The following is a 22,860-nucleotide window of genomic DNA, read 5'->3' as shown; positions in this document are numbered from 1 at the left end:
ATCAATTCTTATAAATTTTTTATGCATATTGTTTGGTAATTACTATGCTAATGAGTATTATCTACGTGTATAGATTTGAACGTAGTGAAAACGTTCTGATGAAATACATTCATTGAAAAACAAGATCTGGTATTCTGTCATTGTTCTGTCGATAAGATAGACAAATTCTTGATCAGAAAGAAGAAGATGTACCGTAGAAGAATATAAGCTGTGGTCAATTGATCGAACGATTGGTGATCGAGTGCTTTTGCTGTTCGGTAAGTGTGAATGTGTGTTGTATCAACGACGATTATTGTGCAAGTACCGAGTACTTGTCGAAACACGAAAGCTGAAAGTCGATAGTAATCCACGGTTCAGGAGAGTGGTATAAGGTAACGGTCCCTTGCTGCTTTCGTCATGTTGTCAAAATTGATGAGGAAGACAAAGTTGACGGGAGATGCTCACTGATATGGAGGTTGTTGAGAATTCCCTGGTCCGCGGGCCGCCTCTACTTGAAAGGTTTCCCGGAAGTTTTCACACGAGAAACACGCAAAAAGGTGTAAGTCGTCAGGCAACTATCGGCTGTCCTGTCGGCTTCCTGAAATTTTAACATCGGTATCACCTGATTCCCGACTTGACTTGCTCATTTCTTTTCCGCTGTTAAGTCTGTTATTTCTAGGTTACGCTTTTTACAACGATCTGCACCATTACAATAATAACTATTTACATTATTTACAGGTCCATTGAGGTGTTCCCGCGGGATTTGGCGAGCTGGCGAAGCCAGGACGTGACATCGTACACTCGTCATTCTCGGAGGATACCGCAACACGTATCAAAATCAATGATACCCTCGCTGCGCGAGGACAATATTTCGCGATGTTCTCGGTGTCTAATTTATGCACTGAAATATTGAGGAACAGGAGTAAAAGTTATACAGCTGCCCATATACATGCAGAATGTAGCAATTTAGCTAATGACAATGGATGTCCACCATCTCTTAGTAAATTATTGGATGAACTGTTAAATCCTAGTAAAGATATTGGTGATAGAGAAACTATCAACTGGTGTAAATGGTTAATAGCTAGTGGTCATACTCCGGAGAAGTTTGCTAAAACAGGTACGCCATGTGTATTTTATTTTCTTAAACTGCACAGTACGGAAACTTTTTAAATCCGACCATATTCTAGCCCACAAGTTAAATGAATTGATCATTGTCAGTATTATCACATTAATCATATTTTTGACAAATATAGATATATTTTATGCAATGTGTTTGATATTTTTGCATATTTATATATTGCACTATGTTATGATTATACTATATACAGTTGCTTCAAATATTCATGAAACATGTTTTTAAAAGATTTGTTACTTTATTAAATATATTGTATATATAAATACATATTATATATTGTTATAAATAATATTTAATTTAAATGTTTAAACTATTGAAAAAGCAATATATAGAATTTATCTTTAAGATAAATTTAATCTAAGATAACTTAATAGCTACTGCAATATAGTCTGATCATTGTTTGATACTTTTAAATAATATGCTTTGTTATGAGCATTATTTTGAAGTCTGTGATATAAGTATAGTGCAATTTGCGTATTTGGCAGCAGCAAGATTACCAGTCAAATATATATTTATATAAATTGCTATATTTATGAAAATATAGGTGCATGAATGATCTTAATACATGACAGAGTAAAGTTTATAAAATGTAACAAATACTTTGGTCAAAACAAAAATTGCCTAAATCAATAATAATAATTTCAGAACAATATTAAGTACTAGAAAGTTTTTAACCTAATTAAGAAAATTATATTTTTCAGTAATGTAGTTATGCAAGTTTAAAACCTTTATAATGTTTAAAAACATACATATTGAAACATACATTTATAAAACATATATTGGATTAAATTTTCATCCATCCAAATCAAATATTTATAAACATTTCAGTGAGAATGTATGATAATGCTACAACATGTGGACTGGTTTGGACACCTAATTTTGTAGCATATCGTTGTCGTACATGTGGTATATCACCATGTATGTCCTTATGTACAGAATGTTTCAAAAAAGGCAATCACTATGGCCATGATTTCAATATGTTTTTAAGTCAAGCAGGTGGTGCTTGTGATTGTGGTGACTCATCCGTTATGAAGGAATCAGGGTAACAATTTTATCAAATAAAATTGCTTGATATTTAAGAAAAGAATGATATCTAATAAAATTGTTGTCCTAGATTTTGTGATAGACATGGTCCAAAGGCCGCTGTTGATAAGTCAGCTGCTCCGTCAAATTTAATGTGTGTGGCAGAAGCAATGATGCCTAGAATAATTCTTCGCCTTATACAACACTTACGCGAGAATTGGTATATCATATATCTTTCTATTTAATTATTAGAAATATAAAAAATGTATAATGTGTGGAAATATTTTATTTAATATAGTACTGTGGGTCGACGAAATTATGAAGCTGCAATTCAAGATGCAGATGAATATCTAACAATGCTCATTGATTTCAATAAAATGGGTGCATTAATGAGGCATGTTATGACATCAGCTCTTACCAATCCACAAAAGTATAGAAGTCTTATGGATCCTACTGTATCAACTGGAGAACCAGAATATGATAGCTATTGCCAAGATAGTAACGAAATATATCAAAATGCAGTAAGGTCTTTGCCAAATCCAGAGCCACCTGATGAATATAAAGGTAAATTTTTTCTTTTAATGTATATCTACAGTTGTAGCAGAATATATTTACAATAAATACTATATTGTTTTAGAGTGTGCATCACTACAAGAACATTTACAGCATACTACTTTCTTAGAAGAATTAATGTTTTGGACAGTAGCTTATCAATTTCCACAGAAATTAGTTTGTTTGCTATTAAATATGTTACCGGATCCAGAATATAAAGAAGCACTTACTCGTGCATTTGTATTACATTACAGTAGAGTTTCAATGATGCTTGAACGTTCAACAGATCCAGATACTTTAAGCAACAAGGTGGTCCATGTCAGTGTACAGGTAGGTATTATCCAAGAATAACATTATATTTATAATAAAGAAAGTGCTTGATGTGTTTGTGCTTTATATTTCAGCTATTCAGTAATGAAAGTTTAGCATTGAAAATGGTAGATCAATTAAAGTTATTGCATGTTATGGTAATAGCTTTAAAGTACATGATGAGTAAGATATTGATTCAAAACACTTTACATGGTGGGTAATATTTGTACAAGTTCTATTAAACTTTCGATATTTGTTTATTAACATTAAATATAATTTCTTATTTTTTTAGATCCAGATAAAAATTTTCATTATGTAGTAGACTGTGAACGACAAGTAATGAAGGAACACTGTTATTGGCCTATTGTATCAGATTTAAATAATGTTCTTTCACATAAGCCTATAGCTGTTAGATTTATGAGCGATGATACGCTTTTAGAAATGTGGTTCGATTTCCTATCTATGTTTCAAGGTATTATTTAACTTTTGTACAATTGTAATTATAGTTACTTTTACACATAACAAAATACTTTTGAAATACTAATAAAATATTTTGTTGTGCTTATTCCTAGGAATGAACGTGAATCAACGAGAATTAAATCAACATGTTGAATATGAATCTAATACGTACTACGCTGCATTTAGTGCTGAGTTAGAAGCTAGTGCATATCCCATGTGGGCTTTAGTTTCTCATTTACGTGGTCCTGAAAGTGCTGCTCTTACTCGTAGGGTGCTATCATTTTGTCTCACGGCATTACAAGATTGGTTAGACGCCATAAATTTCACTCATCCAAATGTGGTAAGTAATTAAATGTTTATTTTGTAATAACATATTTTCTATTTTTCCTAATATGCAATTAATTAGTTGAATTAAGGTATCGATACTATTATAGCCCTTCTTTTTGTTACAGAGTGACAGTTTACAAGTATCATTTCATCTACCATTGCATCGGTACTTTGCTGTGTTTATGTGCCAAGCTGTGCGTCAACAAGGAGCTACCCTAAATGATTTATTACCTCCTACTGATATGTTACATCTTCTAATGATGCATCCTTTACGAGTTCAGGTAAGTACTTTTCTCTACTTCCTAGTATATTCTTTCAATGTAGTTATGATGTGCATGTACAGCATTTTAAATAGAACTAAAATAATATTTGAAAATATCTATAAAGAATCATATTTTCTGCAGACATTATTATTTCGAATGTCATTGAGTACTTTTAGTAGAATTTTATTATGACGATATGTGTATATGATATATATGGATATCGGTTGGTTTTTTTCGGATAGTTATTTTATTTAATAAATCAAAATAATATCAAAAAATACTTTGAGCAACGAGTAGGTTTACATTAAGTTATTTCAATAGCATAATATTAAAGAAAATCTATGAATTTCCTATTTAAACAATAAAATATAATTCCTTATAAAGTAGCAAGTATCATTATTGAAAGTCTTATTGGAATTAGGAGTGTAAGAAAATACAAAAGGAATTTAACTTTTGTGATATGTTGTTTTAAAAGAGTTATACATGCTAAGATGGCACAAAAAACAATTGTTTAATGGAGAATTGTTTCTAAAAAAAGGGAGTTATTACTGATATATAATCAATTTTATAAATCACACTTATCAGACTTAAATGTAAATTAATGAAAGACATATGAAAGTAGAAATAAAACACAAAAGATAGTTACGAACTATATCTTAGTAATACGCGTATAAATTACATTCATACTACTCTTATTTCATTTGGAGCATCGATAACTGTATCTGCAGAAGGAGATAAATCAACTTGTAAATGTTTACTAAAATCATACGTAATCAATCTCATTGCTACAAATCCACCCGATCCTGGTCGGCCTTTGTGAAAAATTCCGGCACCTGCAATTGGAACTGGTGGATTTGATTCTACTGGTTGAATATCAATGAATGGTATTGTGTTTTGAGCAACGTCTTTTTTTTGATCGCTTGGTGCAAAATTCAGGTATTGGAATGGTTTCGAGTCTGGTAGTGCTAGAAGAGGTAATCGAGTTGGTATATCAGGATTCTCAAATGTCACTTCAGTTCTGCAAATAATTATAATGCTAGATAAGCAAACACACATTTACAAGTATACAAAAATATGTACAAGACATGTGCAGATTTTACCTATTGGTTCTATCATGACTGATCCAGAAACTCCTTTCTAGCGGTTTTATTAATTTCCCAGTCGTGAAATTAAAAGATGTCATTCTTGCTTCTAAGTTTAATCGTGAACCAATCATTCGGAACTTGAGTCCTGAAAAATAGGTATTATAAGCGTGATATTTAAAAAGGGATATGAAAGAAAAATAATTTACACATAAATGTACCTGTCAAAAGCAAATTGTCATCAAGGACTAGATCATCTAAATCTAACCCCCTTTTTTCCCATGATAATGTGTGATAGTCAACACCATTTTTAACGTTGTTATCTAATACACTGAACTCTTCTATTGGTTTCCACCATATAGAGGATTTATTAATGTATCCATGTGGCATCAATTCACCTTCCTGTATCTGCATATGTATTATTTGCTTCACTTTCTTGAATCGGATGCCCGTCACGACTCTGTAACAAATAATATTATTATTAATTATGAAAGCAGTGACATCTTAAGAGTCTTCCTAAAATACCTGCCATAGTCAGTCACTTACTTATTGTTTGCTACATCAGATACAACTTCCCTTAAGCTAAAGTATCGATCAGAGTTTATATTATTGTCATCACAGTAACAAAAACAATAGCTACAGTGCCAGAATAACCAACGCCACCAGCTATCTACTTTGGTTGTTCCTCTCTTGCAAGTATCTTTTTGTCCGAACAGTCGACCATTTTCATATTCTATGTATTCGTATCTTCGATCACTTTCCTGTATCTGAAATAATTTGTAAACACTTCACATACATTCTTATTATATAACATCTGAACGCAGAAAAAATTTTCAATTTACCGAAGGACAAATCCACATATCGGAATCAATATATTCGCATTTTAGTATTCGACCGTTACATTTGCGCTGTTGGGAGCAAAATTGATTTTTGTAACATCCATGAACTTTCGAATATTCGTAATAAGCACAATTTTCTCTGCAACTCGAGTCCTTGTTTAAGTCCACTTCGTTCACGATATATCCTTGGAACAACTGTGTTAATTTGGTGTATGTTTCATCTATAACAATTGTTTCAGTTATATTTGTTACACATGTTACACGCGAAAGTAGGAAAATATACCTAATTTATGTGATCTCGCATCACATCTCCAGAGTTGTCGTGGAGCAAACGCCATGGCTGTTTTAACAGCCCGCAGAGTTTCCATCGTTCTCGTCTCATACTGTTGCTTCACCACTTCCATTTCTTCAGTGAAATTAGTACCTACGTCAAGTTTATTATAATTAGAAAGCGAATTTTTCAATAATAATATACTATATTAGATGCAGCATACTTTTCTTTAAATAATAAGCGATCAGAATATTTTTTTTAAATATGATAAAATCGTGCTTGTGAACTGTATACTATAGCATAAAATTTTTAAATATAGTTACAAAAGTTGGAGAAGAAAATAACAAGTTATGCAATATACAGATAACAGTCATTGCACCATACCTGGGTTATAAAGCCGCAGCAGCTTATAAGAGAATTGGATCATACCATAACCCTTGATTTCCGTTAGGGTTACCGTTGTATATAAATTATAGAGCAATTGCTGAAGCGACTGATTTTCATTACAAATTTGCGAAGCTGCTTCCTAGTGAGAAACAAATAGAAAAAGAAAATACAAAACCTGTCCATATTGAACAATAAATTCTTAAATCTTTGAATTGCTAATTATCAAAGAAGAACGTTCGCTACTTCGTTGATCATCAGAATTGGAAGTTCTTTACAACTCGTTTATTTATTTTTGTACCTGATAAGCCGAAACGAACAATTTTTCGTGCACTATCAGGTCACCGATTCGAGTGAGGGCGCGTACAATTGACGCATTCGGATCGTGTAGAATTATATCCCAGAAATCGCTCAGCTTCGGTATATCAAGAGGAATCTTTCTGCCGACTGTCTCCTCTTGCATCGTTCGAAAAACTCGGTACAGACCATCTATTCTTTTTAGTTCGTTTTCTGTTCGAGCCCATAACCAAATAGAACTCAATGCATTTAAATTTTCATAACCATTGGTCGAGAAGTTTCGTTCTAGTTCATCGCCGAATTTCTTGAAACTTTTTATGAGCCATAGGTACTTTCCACCATCTTCAAACTCGTGGAGCCTTGAGTGAAACAAATCTCTCTCTAATGTTTTCTCCAATTGCAACAACTTATTTCGCATTTCGTCGATCAATGTTGTATCGTATTTTATACTCAATGTTCCCCATATTATGCAGAAAAACAGAAAGCATACATGGATGTTTCGTATCTTCATTTTGTAAGTCTATTTATTTGATTCTTGAAGGGTTAAATTTTTCAATTATATATATATATATATGTATATATATAGATGAACCGGTGCATAAGGACTTATATTTGATCCATTAGAGTATTTAATACCTGTATGGAAATATAAGATTGAAATTCGTGCTAAAAGAAATTGTTTCAATGCACAATCGTCTAATAAGTTAAATATTTCAGTCAAGAGTATTTTGCAGACATAAATAGTCTGGTGTACACTCCTCTTACTTGTTAATCAATTAGTTAATTAGTATATTTTGTGATTCATTCCGTGTCGTGCGTCATATTGCTGATCCACAGTAACCATAGTAAATAAAGATACATTTGTATTCACTTCTTAAACAAGTTGTACATGAATGAAAATTCAGTTGACAAAATTCTATAGTACCGTAACTTCTTATAATTATCGTTTACGAATTGGTATGTAAATATCGTACTTCCTCCTCTAGTCCCCTGTTGTTTTTCATATCAAAAATGTTATTGATGGTGAGTCATGTTTAACAATACGGAATTAAATAGTGTGACATAGCTGTCATTACTTTGACCTTACTTAAAAGTCTACTACAATTCAAGTTTCTCACGGCTCGGAATAAATCAATCGTATAATGCAGAACGAGATTCCTCGTACAATTTGAAAAAAATACCAAAATAAAACACTATTCATAATACGTAACGGCTTTGGAATCTCTGACACTAAGACGTCGTATGTTATAACAACATTTCATAATACTGTGTGTTTATGCGAAATGTACACATAGATTGCTAAACGCTAAGCTCAATGGTAAGGGTCGAATGTACCGATTACATTGATAATTAGATACGTCAGTAATTGGATTAGAATCATATCGCGCGTTTTGTTTGCGGAAAAATTACTAAGATATATAACATCTCGAAGATTCGTTCTCGATTGATAATACTTTTTTATCTCCAGTAGGTCACGTTTAATTCATATAAACGTGAGTCACATCCACGTGTAGCTATTAGCTCTTCCGGTGATTCAGACAATTTCGACAATAATCGATCGATATTTTGAGCGCCTGCCCTTTCATTTCGATATAGGTAATAAGTTTCTCATATCGTTGTGATGTCTTATATAGAAATCTTTAAGAAGCGATACTTGTTTGTTCGGAAAAAATGAGTCGGTAATCATTTGACCAAATTTATAATAATTAAAAATTTATAAAAATCGGTTTCACTGTATTAAAAATAGCCTCTCTTAAAGTTTTGTCGTATCTATCGTAATCTTATTACATGTGCATATCCCTATTTAAAACGTGATTGTTTTTAATATCGGTTGATTTAAATTAGTCATTTCTGTAATATTTCTTTCTTTATTATTTATTTTTAATCCTCCGGAAATCGCAGTTGATCTGACAGATACGTGTTAAATCTAATTCTAAATATTTTTAAAAATTGTTCATTCTTTACATTTAAATTAGTAATTATGTAGTTTATATACGTAAATATATCTATATATTATGTTTTGTATTAATTTTAGTATAATTAAAGACTTTATATGTTTATACAGTTCCTTTGTCAAAAATAAGCATTACAGCATAGATTTACTTTGTCCCTCAGATATATAGTAACCTTTGATGGGATTTTTACGATTGCGTCTTCCGCACAGTTAAATAAATAGAGATATCTTATGATATTCGTTGACGCTACATTGACAACTACCGTAACAAGTCACGAATTATATCTAATATTTATTGTTATCGAATTACAAACAGATCGATTTCGAAGGTGAAGGTTAAATTATTTTCATACATATTTTATTCGCAGATATATCAATAAATACCTTTTTAACCATGTACAAATGTGAAATATTATGTGACGATTTTAAAACGTACAAATATTGTTTCAACGTGACGCATTTGTATTTACATACAGCACAAATCCTGCGTGCAAGTATTCAAGACGACACGACAGAACGATGTGAGAAACTTTAAGGTGGTACTGTTATTCGGACAGAATATCTAAGAACGAAATCCCCTAACGTTCTTATATTCTGTAAAATATATACTACACTTGACTAGCATCACACTATTTACTGATAACTCAAAAATAATATTCGATTTAATTTTAACATTACTTTTTCCAATGGCTCTATTCTATTAACGAATGGAAAGTAACGTTTGAAAGTTATATAGGCCGTGAAAGGTTAGCATGATTAATTGAAGCGTTTCGACCGTAATAAGCAAAAGCATTGAAATCTAGTAAACTATTAAAAAATCTTATATTATCCTTTTTTTTTAAATACTTGGATTATTAATTCTATGTTGTTTAGAAATGTTTCACTGTATATATCGTTGCACAAACATTCGCTAAACAGTAGTCTTTTATAGTTGGAAAGTAATTGATAGTCGTGATTTTTATACGACGAAAATATACCTCCGAAACAAACACTTTTCCTCGTATGCACAGGCTCTACTAAGAACTTTACGTTATTGTTCCCGTCATTCGACTCTCTGTGTTCCTCCCCTCTCGAGTTGGGATCGTTCGAGGCTTAATGGTGTTACATATTTCTGCGCATGCTCCTCTTCATTCTCCCTCTCTCTTCATACTTCGTACTCAAGTCATTTGTACAAACTGCATCATTGTTGTTCCAACAGAAATGTTGCATTTCGTTCTTTTGCTCTTTATTGGACATTGAATGATTGATTTAATAAAACTTTTTTTGTAAAATGCACTCGTTGGCAGAGTAGTTGGCAGAAAATTTTTAAGTTTTTGTTGTAACGATCACGTTACAATTCTTTGATAATTATTTTTGATAATACAAAATTGGAGAGAATATAGCTTACGCAAGAGTTTGTTAGATAATTAAACAAATCATTGTCTATTTTCCCTATATCATTAACTTTGTTAAGTTTATTCTATATTTTTTTTACCGATTTCTTTAAAAAGATAAAAATATATATAGTACACGAAATAAAAGATTGTTCGGATAATAAACAATAGCAAAGTTATTGCAGTGTTATCTATGTTCGTACCGAGTGTGTAATTTAAATAGGTACAGATTGTCGGATGTCATTTGATCACTATGATATTCTCCCGTATGTAATACCCCTTGATAGTCACGATTAACTAATTTCTAACAGTACATTAACGGATATTCGAATCGCCAAAATATTAAATACTTCAAAATTTATTCCATTTCATATAATCTAAAAAAATTATCTTACAAATTCATGAAGTTGAAGGAAATTTTTATTTTTCTAAGTTTTTAGAAAACACATTTAAAATACATATGTTCCCACTATTACGCGTCATTTTTCTTTATTGAAAATGTGTTTAAAAATCTACAAAAACTTACTTGCATTTGGTTTGCCAATAATATGAGAACGCTTCTGCTAAGAATCTCGTCGGGAGAAGGAACAAAAAGCCGATGAATGCTTTTCAAAAGATCAGGGAGAGCATCCGATCTCGAGGAAACGCACGTTCTCGCGAAATCTTCTAATGTGTACCTCTCGTATCTGTTAGGCGCTTTCGAATACAAATGGAAGACATTGTATAAATCGTTGATTTTCCCAACGAATTGATCAATCATACGTAACTTTTGATCAAGCTTTTCTTGTAACGGCATCTCAGTTAAAAGTTTAGCTACAATGCTGTCCAAACGCATATCTATCTGTTCTTGAAAAGTATCAATCTGTTGCGATATTTTCGATATACGATTCTTTAATTCTTTCTCCATTCTGTGAATAAATGGCAAATTGTTGTCATACTCAGAATCTTTTGGACGTATGAAGTCCCATGATTCAAAAATGTCTATCACCACCTCATGTCCAAATTTTATTAAATCTTTTACATCGACATAACCAAATTCAAAACTATATGTAAATCGTTCTGCGCATAAGATACAAATAAAAATAATCTTTAAATTAATTGTAGCCATTTTTTTAATTCAATGACAACTGAATCAAGAGGAAATTAATTTGCACAAATAACACTGATCCGATCTTGTTCTTCTTTCTTCTTTTATCATTTGATTATGGAATTGTTTTCTTTATTGTCACAAGTTTTAAAGCTATACTGATTATGAGGATGGAATCAAGTTTTCGGAAAATTGCTGAAGAATTAATCACACTGACACGAGGAAGAGCTCTTAGTCAGCTCTTCGGACGCTATAAATGTCCCCTCTTTGTTCATTGATCGTAGAATCGCTAGGAACAGTACGAACTGACAACACAGCAGTTGAAAGTTGGAATTCTTTCCAGTGACGGGATTGGTTGATTAAGTGGGGGATTTACCATAGTCTACGAATCATGTATTCTATGGGAACCCGTCTTTTTTATATTTAAATTTCAAATGTTTCGTACGTTACATGTTAACAATATCATGTGCATAAAGCAAATGATAAATATATATGAATATACATGACAATTATGACAAATAAATTTAAATCTTTGTACAAATTTATTATAAGTAATGGATCACATATAGACATTTTGATGTCTTCTACATGCTTAGAACTTCTTTTTTATTTCAACAGCATACCTGAACATTTCATGTTAAATAAAATTTCATTAATGTTAGAAAAATTTGTATTTCATTTATTTAACGTTATGTATCATATTTAACAATTATTAAAGTAACTGAAATTATAGAAAACGAAACTCTTTTCAGTACCGTTAGCTCTTTTACGCATCTTGCATACGTTAAAAAATAATATCTTCAGCTATGGAATGAAATAATTTCTCAATAAATACCTTTCTTTCAAACTTACTTTTTATACTATTTCATGTTGTGCTACATTATATATTATATATCTTATGCTGCTGTAATATATTGTTAGCTATTAAAATAATGAAAATTAAGACAATGAATTTTTGTTTAGGTTGCGTTTTATGAAATTTTAAATGGATTGTGGGTGCGTAATGGTCTCCAAATAAAAGGTCAAATTATGACATACATACAGTGCAATTTTTGTAACTCGATGGTAGATGCAGATCTTTATCTACTTCAAGTTTGTGCAACAAAGCTACAACCAGATGTTTTTCTAAAAACAATCGTTAAAAAGTAATTTTCAGTATCTTATTAAACATATATTTATATTATACATACCCTTTAAATTACAGTTATATTTGTCAATAATTTTATTCCATTAGGTTTCATATAAAACAAGAGATGAGTCTTTGTTTGTATAGAACTCAAAATGAATACATGGATGGAGAACATGACACACCAATGTTAGAAAGTTTTTTAACATTTCTAGCTATATTGGTTAATGTTCGGACAAATTTAGGCAAGTTCTTCATACCATTTTCTTAAGTTCACTAATAACATATGGAATCTACATACATATATGTATATAAAAAATACGATCTTGTTATAGGTTTATCTGACCCTGAAATGTCCCGCCTAGAAATGGTTACTTTATTATCTATGGGAGATAAAACCCATAGTCAATTAATGGAGTTAATGCCCGAACGTTCTGGTAGTACCCAAAATAGAGATTTCGAATCTGTATTATCTGATGTATGTTTTATATTTCTTTAAATAGAATACAATTTTTTTTTTATAAGTACAAATTGTAAAATATGATTTACAGGTTGCAGTGTACAGAGCACCTAATCTTGAAGCTAGTGGAAATATGCAGCAAGGAATGTATGGTCCAAAACCACGTCTAGTTTGGGAAGAATTATTTGATCCTTTACATGTTTTATTAAGAGCAGCACAAAAAGGAGATTTCCAGATGGCAATGGATCGCTTTACTGAATAGTAAATAAACTACATTTGAAAAAATAATTTAAAAAAACATAAAAACGTTGTACTACAGTTCTTTTAATATATATAAAATTATTGGTTTATTTTAATTTTCATAATTTTGTCTAGTTTTTTCATTAAATATTTTGTAAATATTTCAGTGTAAAACAATCAGGAAAATTGAAAAATAGTGCAATTCCATGGCCACCATTTAGGCATCCTGCTCCTGTTTCACCAGCATATGATGATCCACGAATTGTACTACGATCAAGAGTTTTTCATGCTATGATTTTAATAATTTTATATAAGGCTGTGTATGGACACAACATATCAGAGCATGTAATGGCACTGACTATTTACTTATTAGAAATGGCAGTAATTACTGCAGAAATACCTGATAAATCTGTAAGTAACTAATTATAACAGAATTACAGAATTATAAAATAATAATACTATTTCTTTTCATGTTTATCAGATGAATCCTTTGTGTCAATATAGTAGTAGTGACGAATCATCTCGTATAATAAAAGATATGGATCTAGGTGGTTGGTACAAAAGTGATGATTTATCAGAAAATTTGAGGACAGTGATACCTCAAGTCATCCTGATCCAAGAGTCGGAGCCAAGTAATTCAGATAGTGAGTAAAGCTATCATTAAATTACAATGGGTTACATTTTGCTACATATTTTTTATACATTTACGACATTTACCATTTTTTTTAGGTGATTTTGAGTGGGAAATTCAAGGTGAAATGGCTGAGGTTGGAACTTCACTCATGATAAATGATGCAACAGATGAGGGTTCCTTAGAAGTTTTAGCTCTTCCATCTTTAGATACTATTACTAATGACACTGGGTTACAGATTGCTGTGAATGCTTCTTTACCTGCTTTACCTCAACCAAATGGTATGTTTTGTTTCTGTTTTTTCATATATTTTAAGTAATCATATAAAACACACTAGTTAAAAACAAGTTGTAAATTAAATATTTGTGCATTGATAAACTAATTCCATTTTTATAAGTTTTGTAAATTTTATGTATATATTAAAAACAAACAATCCTTTAATGTTCCTCTACATAAAATTCTTAATCTGTGTTAGTATAGGGTACAATATATATCATATTTTATACATATATTATACTGTATGTTCTTAACTATAAAATGGATACTTTGGTGTTGATTAAATCTATTATATAATATCGCAATGATGTCTTATTCTTTTCTTAATTATTTTATAGACCAATTTCAAATAACTTTTGTACCTGAAGATGGAATTGTTACTATATCAGAAGCTAATAGTGAAGATGATTTAATACCTCTACAAAGAGCTTTGCCATCAACCACCGAAGAATCCATGGCCCTTGCCATTGAATCACCTCCTTTACTAAACAGTATGTTACTTAATCTTATCACCTTAACCATAGTTATATCCTTCTTATCAATGTTATGCATTCTGTACTGTCGCAAAATATGTATATACTCTGCTTTCTTCTATGTTAATCATATAAAAAAGACACTAATTTTATATAGAAAAAAACACTAAAACGAATATCTTCTAATTAATATCGTTTTATATTAGAACATGTTTTCATAATCTTGTATTCTTTTTTCAATCTCTATTAACTATATACAGATATTGGTGGTCAACCTGCATTGCCACCTACACCTCAACGGCCTGCTGTTATGGCTGGTAATGAAATAGTTGCTGCACCCACAGTGTACTCAAGACTGAGTAATTCTAGAGTAACAACAACAGAAATTGTTCCATCTACATCAAGTTCATATAAACATTTCAAAAGAAGAGATGCTCAGGTAATGATTTACGTATATTCTAGTAAATCAATTGTTATATTTATTAATTTATTATTTTATAAATTTTTTTCTGTTTAGGGTGGATCATTACAATCACAAACTGTAAAAGTAAACGAGAGTATAATCACATTATTGTTAAAATTGCATTCACAGTTGTCAGGTATTCCAGATAGTTATAACCCTGAACAAATTGCAATGTCAGATAATGAAGCTAGTAGCAGTTCAACCATAGAACCAACAGAATCGCGAATTGGTGATGGTCCGTTCTTTATCGCGCAAATACTGAACAAAATTACAAATTTAGATCCTATGTGCAAAGATGCTATAAATGAAGCTAGGAACAAATTATGGCCAAGTATGCAGGAAAGCGAAGATAAACAGCGAGAGAAAGAAGATCGAGAAAGAGAAGAAAGACGAAGACGGGCGAAAGAAAGACAGCAAAAATTAATGGCAGAATTTGCCAATAAACGAAAGCAATTCATGGAAAAAGCAATGGAAACAGGTAAAATATAAAGGATAAAATATGTATATAAGATATAATGAATTTGATGTGCTGCATGTAAACAAAATGTAAATAAAAATTATAATGTTTTGTTTAGATGAAGCAGGGGTATCGGGTATGGATTGGGATCAAAAAGATAATGCGACTAAACTAACTAGCAAAAAAGAATACGATTGCGTTATTTGCAGTCAGAGTAGTCCTAGTACTGAAGATAATCCTATGGGTCTTGTTGTATTAGTTCAAGTAATTAAATTCGTACAATTTTATTCATATAATTTCATTTTTATTGACTACTTACTTAATTCTATATAAATTCTATTCTTAGGGGACAAGTGTGATTGGTCATGAACGACAGCAACCAGATAGATTGCTTTTACCTACTTCTGATGATGATCCGCTTATACCAAAGTGTGATACACGTGGTGCCTATTTTGACCGTAGAATGGATGCAATGGACCGACATTTTGATACTGTAAATATTTAACATATAATATCCATTGAATACAGTAAAACAATTTGTATACATTCTTATTGGTGTTTTACAGATTTCGTTGCTGTTATCCGTTAATCTAGGTTGGGAAGGTGGTGTATATGTGCAAACGTGTGGACATCATTTACATTTAGATTGTTTATTGCCATATGTAAAGTCTCTGGGTCACCAACAAAGGCAGCTTTCTCTTGCTGTAGATAGTGGCGAATATCTATGTCCACTTTGTCGACAGTTAGCTAATTGTTTTCTTCCACTTTCTCCTCAATTGGGGAAGCGTGGAACAATCGTCCGATCTCCTTACGTCCCTTTCACTACACTACTCCCAGAGATAAATAATCTTCTAAAAGAGGTACAACGAAACCCATCAACAGTAAGTATCTCAAAAATTTTGTTTACTTGCAGCTTTATATGTTCTTTGCAATTAACAACATATACATTCTTTATAGAGACGAACATTTTTGTCTGAAGCAATGCGTAAAGCAGTACAGGATATGACAAGATGCACAAATTCTAAGTGTCAACAACAACATAGTTACAAGAGTTTGTTCGTTTTCATAACTTCTATAGCACGAACTAATTTTGAAATTGAACTTGTTCAACGTGGTGGATCATTATGTATTCCACCACCTACTACGATACCTTTAAGGCCAAAACGTGATTGCATTGGTACATTTATTTTATTGTTGATGATAGTTAAAAATAACTATGATTGTAGATTTTACATCAATAACATTTTCTTTCAAGTTGCACTTCTTGATGTTCTGGCAAAAAATGCACGTCTATGTATGATTTGGCCGGTACAACACACATGGCAACAATTATCTGGTTTGCCTCCAGAGCCTGCAACTCCACTCGCATTAACATTACACGAGGGAGAAGTCCCCTTACTTCTCAGAGATCCGACTGCTCTTCTTATACAGTTTATATTATTGTTACCTTTGCATGCCGATCAAGGTAAGTAAATAACTTCATTTGTAAATATTTTAGTGATTTCATAAAATTTAATTATTTATTTTCAGCGTATTTCTCTAGTGTAGTAAAAGTAATATACAACTTATTGTACTATCAAGTTATAATACAAATAAGCGGTCGTCTCACACAAGCAGAGAGAAATACATTTTTAGGAGATACATTTTTAAGAGAATGCATCGAGCGCGGTCCTATATCTTCTGAAACTATATTCTGCAAAATCATTGAATATTTCAATAATAGCCCACTCTACCATTCAGATATATATGATCCATCTACTTCATCGTGTACACCATATGCACGAGATAAAATGCACAGTATCGAACAACAGGTAGGTATAAATTATTAGTTAACATAATTCATAATTTTCTTGTTTTCTTTTTAAGATACTTTGTCACATACATAATTATATCATTTCAGATACAATTTATGTGTTTACCATTTTTACGAGTAGCTGCATTGCTCCGTTATCATTTATATGAGGAACCATTACCTATAATTAGATCACCACAAACTGAGTTTGCGAGATTAGTTCGTTATTTGGAATTAGTTACAGAAAATATGGATTGGAACATGTTTAACTCTGCTGTAGCTCTGAACTGGCAAGATAGCGAAACTAGTATATCGGTGCCCCGTATGTGGTGTGATCAATTCCTTGCTTTTGTAAATCAAAGCGATGTAGGCAGGTATTTAATTATGGAACAGCATGTGTCGTGGCAAGTACCCAAGTTACTGAGCCTTCCAAGGGAATATGAGAAGATTTTCACAGTATGAATATATATAATTAATTATAGTTTATATATCATTTTATACTTGAATATTAAAACCTTATAAATGATTATTCATTTTTAGTATTATCATGGAAGACAGTGTCGTCAAGGTCATTCAATTCCTCAGGAGATTAGTATCTGTTTATTGTGTGGTGCCATCGTTTGTTTAAAACAAAATCGCAAGCAGTGGAATGTATGCGAGGTTGTTCAAGTAAGTACTTTATCTATATGTATATATGTTTTCCTTTGTATGAGCATAAAAATATATGAGTTATATAAACATAATTCTTCCTTGGTTTATAGCATTCGATAGATTGTGGAGGTGGAACTGGTATATATTTGGTGGTAACATCAACCTATATTGTAGTAATTCGTGGTCAACGTGTCTGTTTATGGGGATCTTTATATCTCGATGATTTTGAGGAAGAAGATAGAGATCTGAAGTAAGAGCCTCACTTTAATATCAGATAAGATATTGAAAAATTGCAATCTATTTCTTAATACATTTATATTGGAATTTTTGTTATATTATTTTACCTCTCTAGAGATATATCAATATTATACTGCATTTATTAATTTCTTTTTATAGACGCGGGAAACCTCTGTACCTAAATCAAGATAGGTACCAATTGTTAGAACAGCAATGGCTAGCGCATAGGTTTGACCATACGAAAAAAACATGGGTATGGCATCGTGACATACTGTAACATTTTACAGTGTTGAAAAGTACTTACTCTAAAATGAGTAGAAGACTTTCAACAGGTTTATTTCCATACAATGCCTCGCCAAGAAATAACATCGCTTTAAGAATTAACAGATTGCTCTAATATACTTTATGGATAATTATATTTATTATGATGCAATGAGTAAGTAGACATAATATTGAATGAAAGTATTACGAGAAAAAAATGAGGTGAGAGCTGAATTATTATTGTTTATAGTCATAATACATGAAAGATTATATCCGAAGAAATTTATGTTTTGAATTACACATTGTACATTCTATTTAAGTATATACATATAAATTATGTCCTAATAAAAAAAATACTTTTTAGTGTGTAGCATTTGTACTTAAGACACGAGAACTATTCAATTCTTTTAATCGAAATTTCGGTTACGCTAAGAATTAGATAAATTATATCATTGAAGATAAATATCATTATTAATGAAATCATAATTTTGTCTGTTAAGGAGGATTGAATTTATTGTGTGCTTCTTTTTAATGTAGGGAAAATATGGAAAGAAAATCCGTTATATCCTATAATTTATTATCATAATTACTCTGTTAATTACAAAAAAATCTTGATTCAAAATTTTCTTTGCATCCGGATTATTCAGAAATAGAATATTTTATAATTCATTAATAAATCAAGAAAAATACTAAGGATTATATTAGATCTACAATTTATAAACATGACAAAATCAAAGACTGAAGTCTTTATAAGAACTTTATCTCTGAATAAATTTAATAACAAGCTCGAATTTAAATCCCTATATAATTTTGTTGCAACTCATAACACGTTTTACTCTGATTCTAAATTTATATAAGCAAGGTAGAAGTATTGATCATGCATGAATTTTTAATTAGAAGGTAAAGGGGTAATTGTCATGTTAAATTGGCGGAGATGTTAAGAAATAATTTTCTAGAATGATACATTAACTGTAACAAGAACGGCATGCAAATTATGTTTGGAATATTAAATTAACACGTGTTTTTATTGTTAAAAGATCCTGTGTCAGCAATGTAGTAGTAAGTGAGATTGTTATTAACACCATAAACGATATTGTAAAACCTTCTCTTGTAAAAATAGTTTTTGTTCTAATTTAATAATGTGAATTTTTCGCAACAGTTCATGAGAAACTATAGGAAATCCTTCACCGATCAGTGAACTCGAGATTCAAACAATATTTGATGCATTATTTTTCTGTATGCATATTTATGGGCTGTGTATATGAACCTATAAACTCATTTTATTGAACGAACTATTTATCTACTCGCTGATTTTTTTTCGCACCGGTGCATAAATGCTAAGTAATTGTACTGTGGCAATTAAGTTGTTATTGTTTTTGAAGAAGCAATTTATATGCACACATTTAACTAAAAACTGATCTTAAATCTTTGTTAGCATACATTTCGATTTTTAATAAATTAGTATTTATGACAAAAAAGTTTTCCGTTTGAGACTTCAATTTTTGTGAAACTATGATTACACAGGCAAAAAATTGCTTCTTCCAAATTATAGATCACTGTAAATGTGTAATAATGATAGGACGCCACATAGTAGAATTACTGGTTAACTCAAGATGATCTGTACATAGTTAATTATTTTTACGAATGTCCGCTTATAATGTTAAAAATTTGCGAATAATACATTAAGAAGTGCTAAAAAATAAATAATAATAGCAATTATCAACTCTGTTCAATGTATAAATAAAAGCAATTCTATTAAATGAAAAGATTGCCTTATAATCTATAAGCATTTTTATTTCTGTAACTATTTTTTAAACAATATGTAAAGTAAGTAGAGAAAGATGAAGAATCATTTATTTTCTAGATAATTATTACAAGTAATTTATGCTTTTGGCAGATGCAAACACGTTTTGTGAAATCGATAAAGTTATGTAGATGCAATTTTATCGTAAATCTAACGATTATTACAATATTATTTATATCAAAATTATTTTCTGCTTTTGTTACGAAAATGAGAGTCTAGTTTTTATTATTATTCAGTTATTCTTCTATTTAACAAGTGCTACAAGTTTCATGATAGAGTACTACTAAAGGTAATGTAATTATTGTTTTTACTTCTTCGTTCTCATTAAAACATCTATTTAAATTGTTTACACTATTTAAAAAAAAGCGAATGTTGTTTAAACATACAATGAAAGAAAAGTGCCAATTAATGTTTACACCTTATTAATGAAAACAGAAACTATATTACTTATCTGTACAAGAATAAATTTTATTACAATTTGTAAAAATTTTGTCCTGTTAAATCAATGAATAAGTATTTTGTAATGAGGATGCCCGTATAGAATCATATAGCTTCAAACTATATATATCAAAAAATTGTTTAAATCTGTAAGTCTTTGGCCCAATGCTTAACTTCAATATAAATCAAATAGCAGTTTTTGAAAAATGAGAACCTCTTTTACTAAAGTTTATACATAAAGTATAACTATACAATAGTCATTTTTATTATGTATAGTGATTTGAAATTTTGTCCTTGTTGTATATAATTTACTGATAATAACATAAAATGAAATCTAAAATAAGAAGTTCTTCAGAAACATCCACATTACTTACATCGAATTAATTTCTTCATAATTTATCCATGAAAAGTAATTTTTTGCATACCAGTAATGCATATCTTTTGAAGTAGAAAATACCTTTGTTAATATTAAAATTACATAGAAAAGGCAAAGGGAAAATATTACAATTATCTCTTTTATTATAGACGTACCTTAAACGCAACAATTTTGTTTAAATCATATTCATATTATGTAATATTTACCGTACTTCAATAATGAAATTAAAACTTTCGGAAACTCCCGCGATCTAAATCTATAAATTTGGAAATCCATAGAATGCAAATATATTGCCAAATGTTATTAATAGACAAAACTCACTGTATTTAAGGCATGATTCTTTTTCAGTTGTTTCTTTTTTTTTTGTTTTTGCTGGATGAACATATACATTGTATGAAACTGACTGTTGATGGTCCTTAAACTTGCCACGTTACAGGAATGTAGAACTGCACATCAAAATGTTACGTAAAAAACCAAATTACATGTTTCTTTAACATACATATATATATATACTGATAAACTTGTCCATTTCTTTACGATAGTCACTTTCACTTTAAAAGATATTGAAACTGAATAAATTTCTTCAGTAGCGACCACCTGTTTGCTCTTGGTATACTTCAATAACATCATCATTCTCCATTTCCAACTAAAAAACAATATTAGTATCATATTATCATTGTACAAAATGGAATTATATTAGCTATAAATGTAATAATAAAATTAATCTAAAAAAAAGATAAATTGTGATAAAATTTTATTCAATTTTAAATCATTTATTTTAAAGGCGTAATGGTAATGTAAGGTAAAGGTGTAATGAATTCCTACTTCTACAATAGTTAATTAAAAATTTTAAGCTTATATAGAAATTTACCTGCTTTGGTGTTTCGTCGTCATTAATTCTTTTACCATCAAATAAAAACCTGAGTGATGTCATAGGAACACCCTAAATAAAACATAAATATGTTTTAAAATACACAAAGATAATATTACTTTAGGTACTTTCGCAATAAGAGATAAAATTATCACTTTTTTTCTATTTTTGGAAGATTAAAAATACTTCCGTAAATTACATTTATAAATATAGGATATATATAGAAATTCATTCAAAACTAAAAAGTCTTCTAGTCGTAATGATGATATAAAGTTTTCATGAACTTTTTAACTTATACTTTTACTGTACACGATTTCAGTTAGTTATCACATGTCATGTAAAAAATAAAATAAGAAAATTTTTGCGCTATCTTTTTTAATAAATTATTTTTTGAAATGCATGACATTTAGAAACACGCTTATTTTAAAAAGTGGACTAACCACACGATCGCTGTACGATTTCTTTAATTTACCCATTTGAGTGGTCATCTTTACCCTAAAGTGAATTTCATTGCTGTCCTAAAAAAAAAGAAATTATGAAACCTGTCATTAAACGTTATGGAACTAAGACGTGGATATAAAAGAATAAGACGGCAACTTCTTACATTTCCAACAACTTTAAGCTTGATGTATTCGGAATTCGCGTCGCCTGGGCCGGCTTCAGGTTTTTGCTCCTAATACGCAAGGTTAGACCGATTAGATTCAAAATATGATTGAACATTCAAATGTTATGTTACATCTATACCACGAAATGTAGGTCAATAAATTGTTCTTTAAAATCGGGAAGCTTACCTGATTATCAGACATGGTATTTAATTAAATATAATAGTTCTTGACCACGCGCCAGAACAGTAACCAAACACAAGCACGCAATATGGCGCCGCACTTTTGTCAGTTTCACAGTCTTCTATTCTAAAAATGAAAATTTTAACGTTGTTAGTTATTTTCGTTCCAAAAGACATCAGCTTCTG

The 22,860-nt window shown here is 30.5% G+C and overlaps 3 protein-coding genes across 14 annotated transcripts; 1 reads left to right on the top strand and 2 right to left on the bottom strand.

Annotated features, from left to right (window-relative positions):
- Window positions 1-89: 89 nt before the first annotated feature.
- On the top strand, window positions 90-20,087 carry LOC117207256 (E3 ubiquitin-protein ligase Ubr3). 9 transcript variants are annotated; one of them, XM_033447268.1, is made up of 31 exons: window positions 90-257; window positions 358-643; window positions 718-1,096; window positions 1,943-2,156; window positions 2,229-2,357; window positions 2,436-2,701; window positions 2,775-3,019; window positions 3,094-3,211; window positions 3,291-3,470; window positions 3,571-3,797; window positions 3,910-4,065; window positions 12,298-12,479; window positions 12,569-12,705; window positions 12,796-12,938; window positions 13,012-13,181; window positions 13,328-13,571; window positions 13,642-13,804; window positions 13,890-14,072; window positions 14,406-14,558; window positions 14,801-14,979; window positions 15,058-15,481; window positions 15,579-15,724; window positions 15,807-15,953; window positions 16,027-16,341; window positions 16,418-16,637; window positions 16,716-16,925; window positions 16,991-17,271; window positions 17,361-17,708; window positions 17,793-17,921; window positions 18,014-18,153; window positions 18,300-18,417. In XM_033447268.1, exons 3-31 carry the CDS (start codon window positions 856-858, stop codon window positions 18,415-18,417), a joined length of 5,808 nt encoding a protein of 1,935 aa, XP_033303159.1. In that variant the 5' UTR covers window positions 90-257; window positions 358-643; window positions 718-855. The 9 variants fall into 9 exon arrangements, with proteins under 9 accessions (XP_033303159.1, XP_033303158.1, XP_033303154.1 ...); XM_033447267.1 differs by having other exon boundaries at window positions 90-371; XM_033447263.1 differs by having other exon boundaries at window positions 90-538.
- On the bottom strand, window positions 4,687-11,617 carry LOC117207257. 4 transcript variants are annotated; one of them, XM_033447274.1, is made up of 9 exons: window positions 9,852-10,018; window positions 6,925-7,454; window positions 6,624-6,765; window positions 6,252-6,392; window positions 5,972-6,189; window positions 5,676-5,896; window positions 5,351-5,589; window positions 5,148-5,277; window positions 4,687-5,065 (listed from the first exon to the last, which is right to left on the bottom strand). In XM_033447274.1, the coding sequence occupies exons 2-9, from the start codon at window positions 7,429-7,431 to the stop codon at window positions 4,729-4,731; spliced, it is 1,935 nt and encodes a 644-aa protein (XP_033303165.1). In that variant the 5' UTR covers window positions 7,432-7,454; window positions 9,852-10,018; the 3' UTR covers window positions 4,687-4,728. The 4 variants fall into 4 exon arrangements, with proteins under 4 accessions (XP_033303165.1, XP_033303163.1, XP_033303161.1 ...); XM_033447272.1 differs by having other exon boundaries at window positions 6,925-7,556; window positions 9,852-10,017; XM_033447270.1 differs by lacking the exons at window positions 6,925-7,454; window positions 9,852-10,018 and adding an exon at window positions 10,774-11,617.
- A 142-nt stretch (window positions 20,088-20,229) lies between the features above and the next one.
- Window positions 20,230-22,819, bottom strand: LOC117207262 (small ubiquitin-related modifier-like). Its single transcript, XM_033447288.1, has 5 exons — window positions 22,682-22,819; window positions 22,495-22,563; window positions 22,331-22,408; window positions 21,891-21,962; window positions 20,230-21,665 (listed from the first exon to the last, which is right to left on the bottom strand). Exons 1-5 carry the CDS (start codon window positions 22,694-22,696, stop codon window positions 21,603-21,605), a joined length of 297 nt encoding a protein of 98 aa, XP_033303179.1. The 5' UTR covers window positions 22,697-22,819; the 3' UTR covers window positions 20,230-21,602.
- Between the last annotated feature and the right edge of the window lie 41 nt (window positions 22,820-22,860).

The sequence above is a fragment of the Bombus bifarius genome, unplaced genomic scaffold, assembly GCF_011952205.1.
Source record: "Bombus bifarius isolate JDL3187 unplaced genomic scaffold, Bbif_JDL3187 scf7180000008026, whole genome shotgun sequence".
In the NCBI taxonomy this organism is placed as follows: domain Eukaryota; kingdom Metazoa; phylum Arthropoda; class Insecta; order Hymenoptera; family Apidae; genus Bombus; species Bombus bifarius.
The sequence above is the reverse complement of the archived record's forward strand: the minus strand, read 5'-3'. Positions and strand labels throughout refer to the sequence as shown.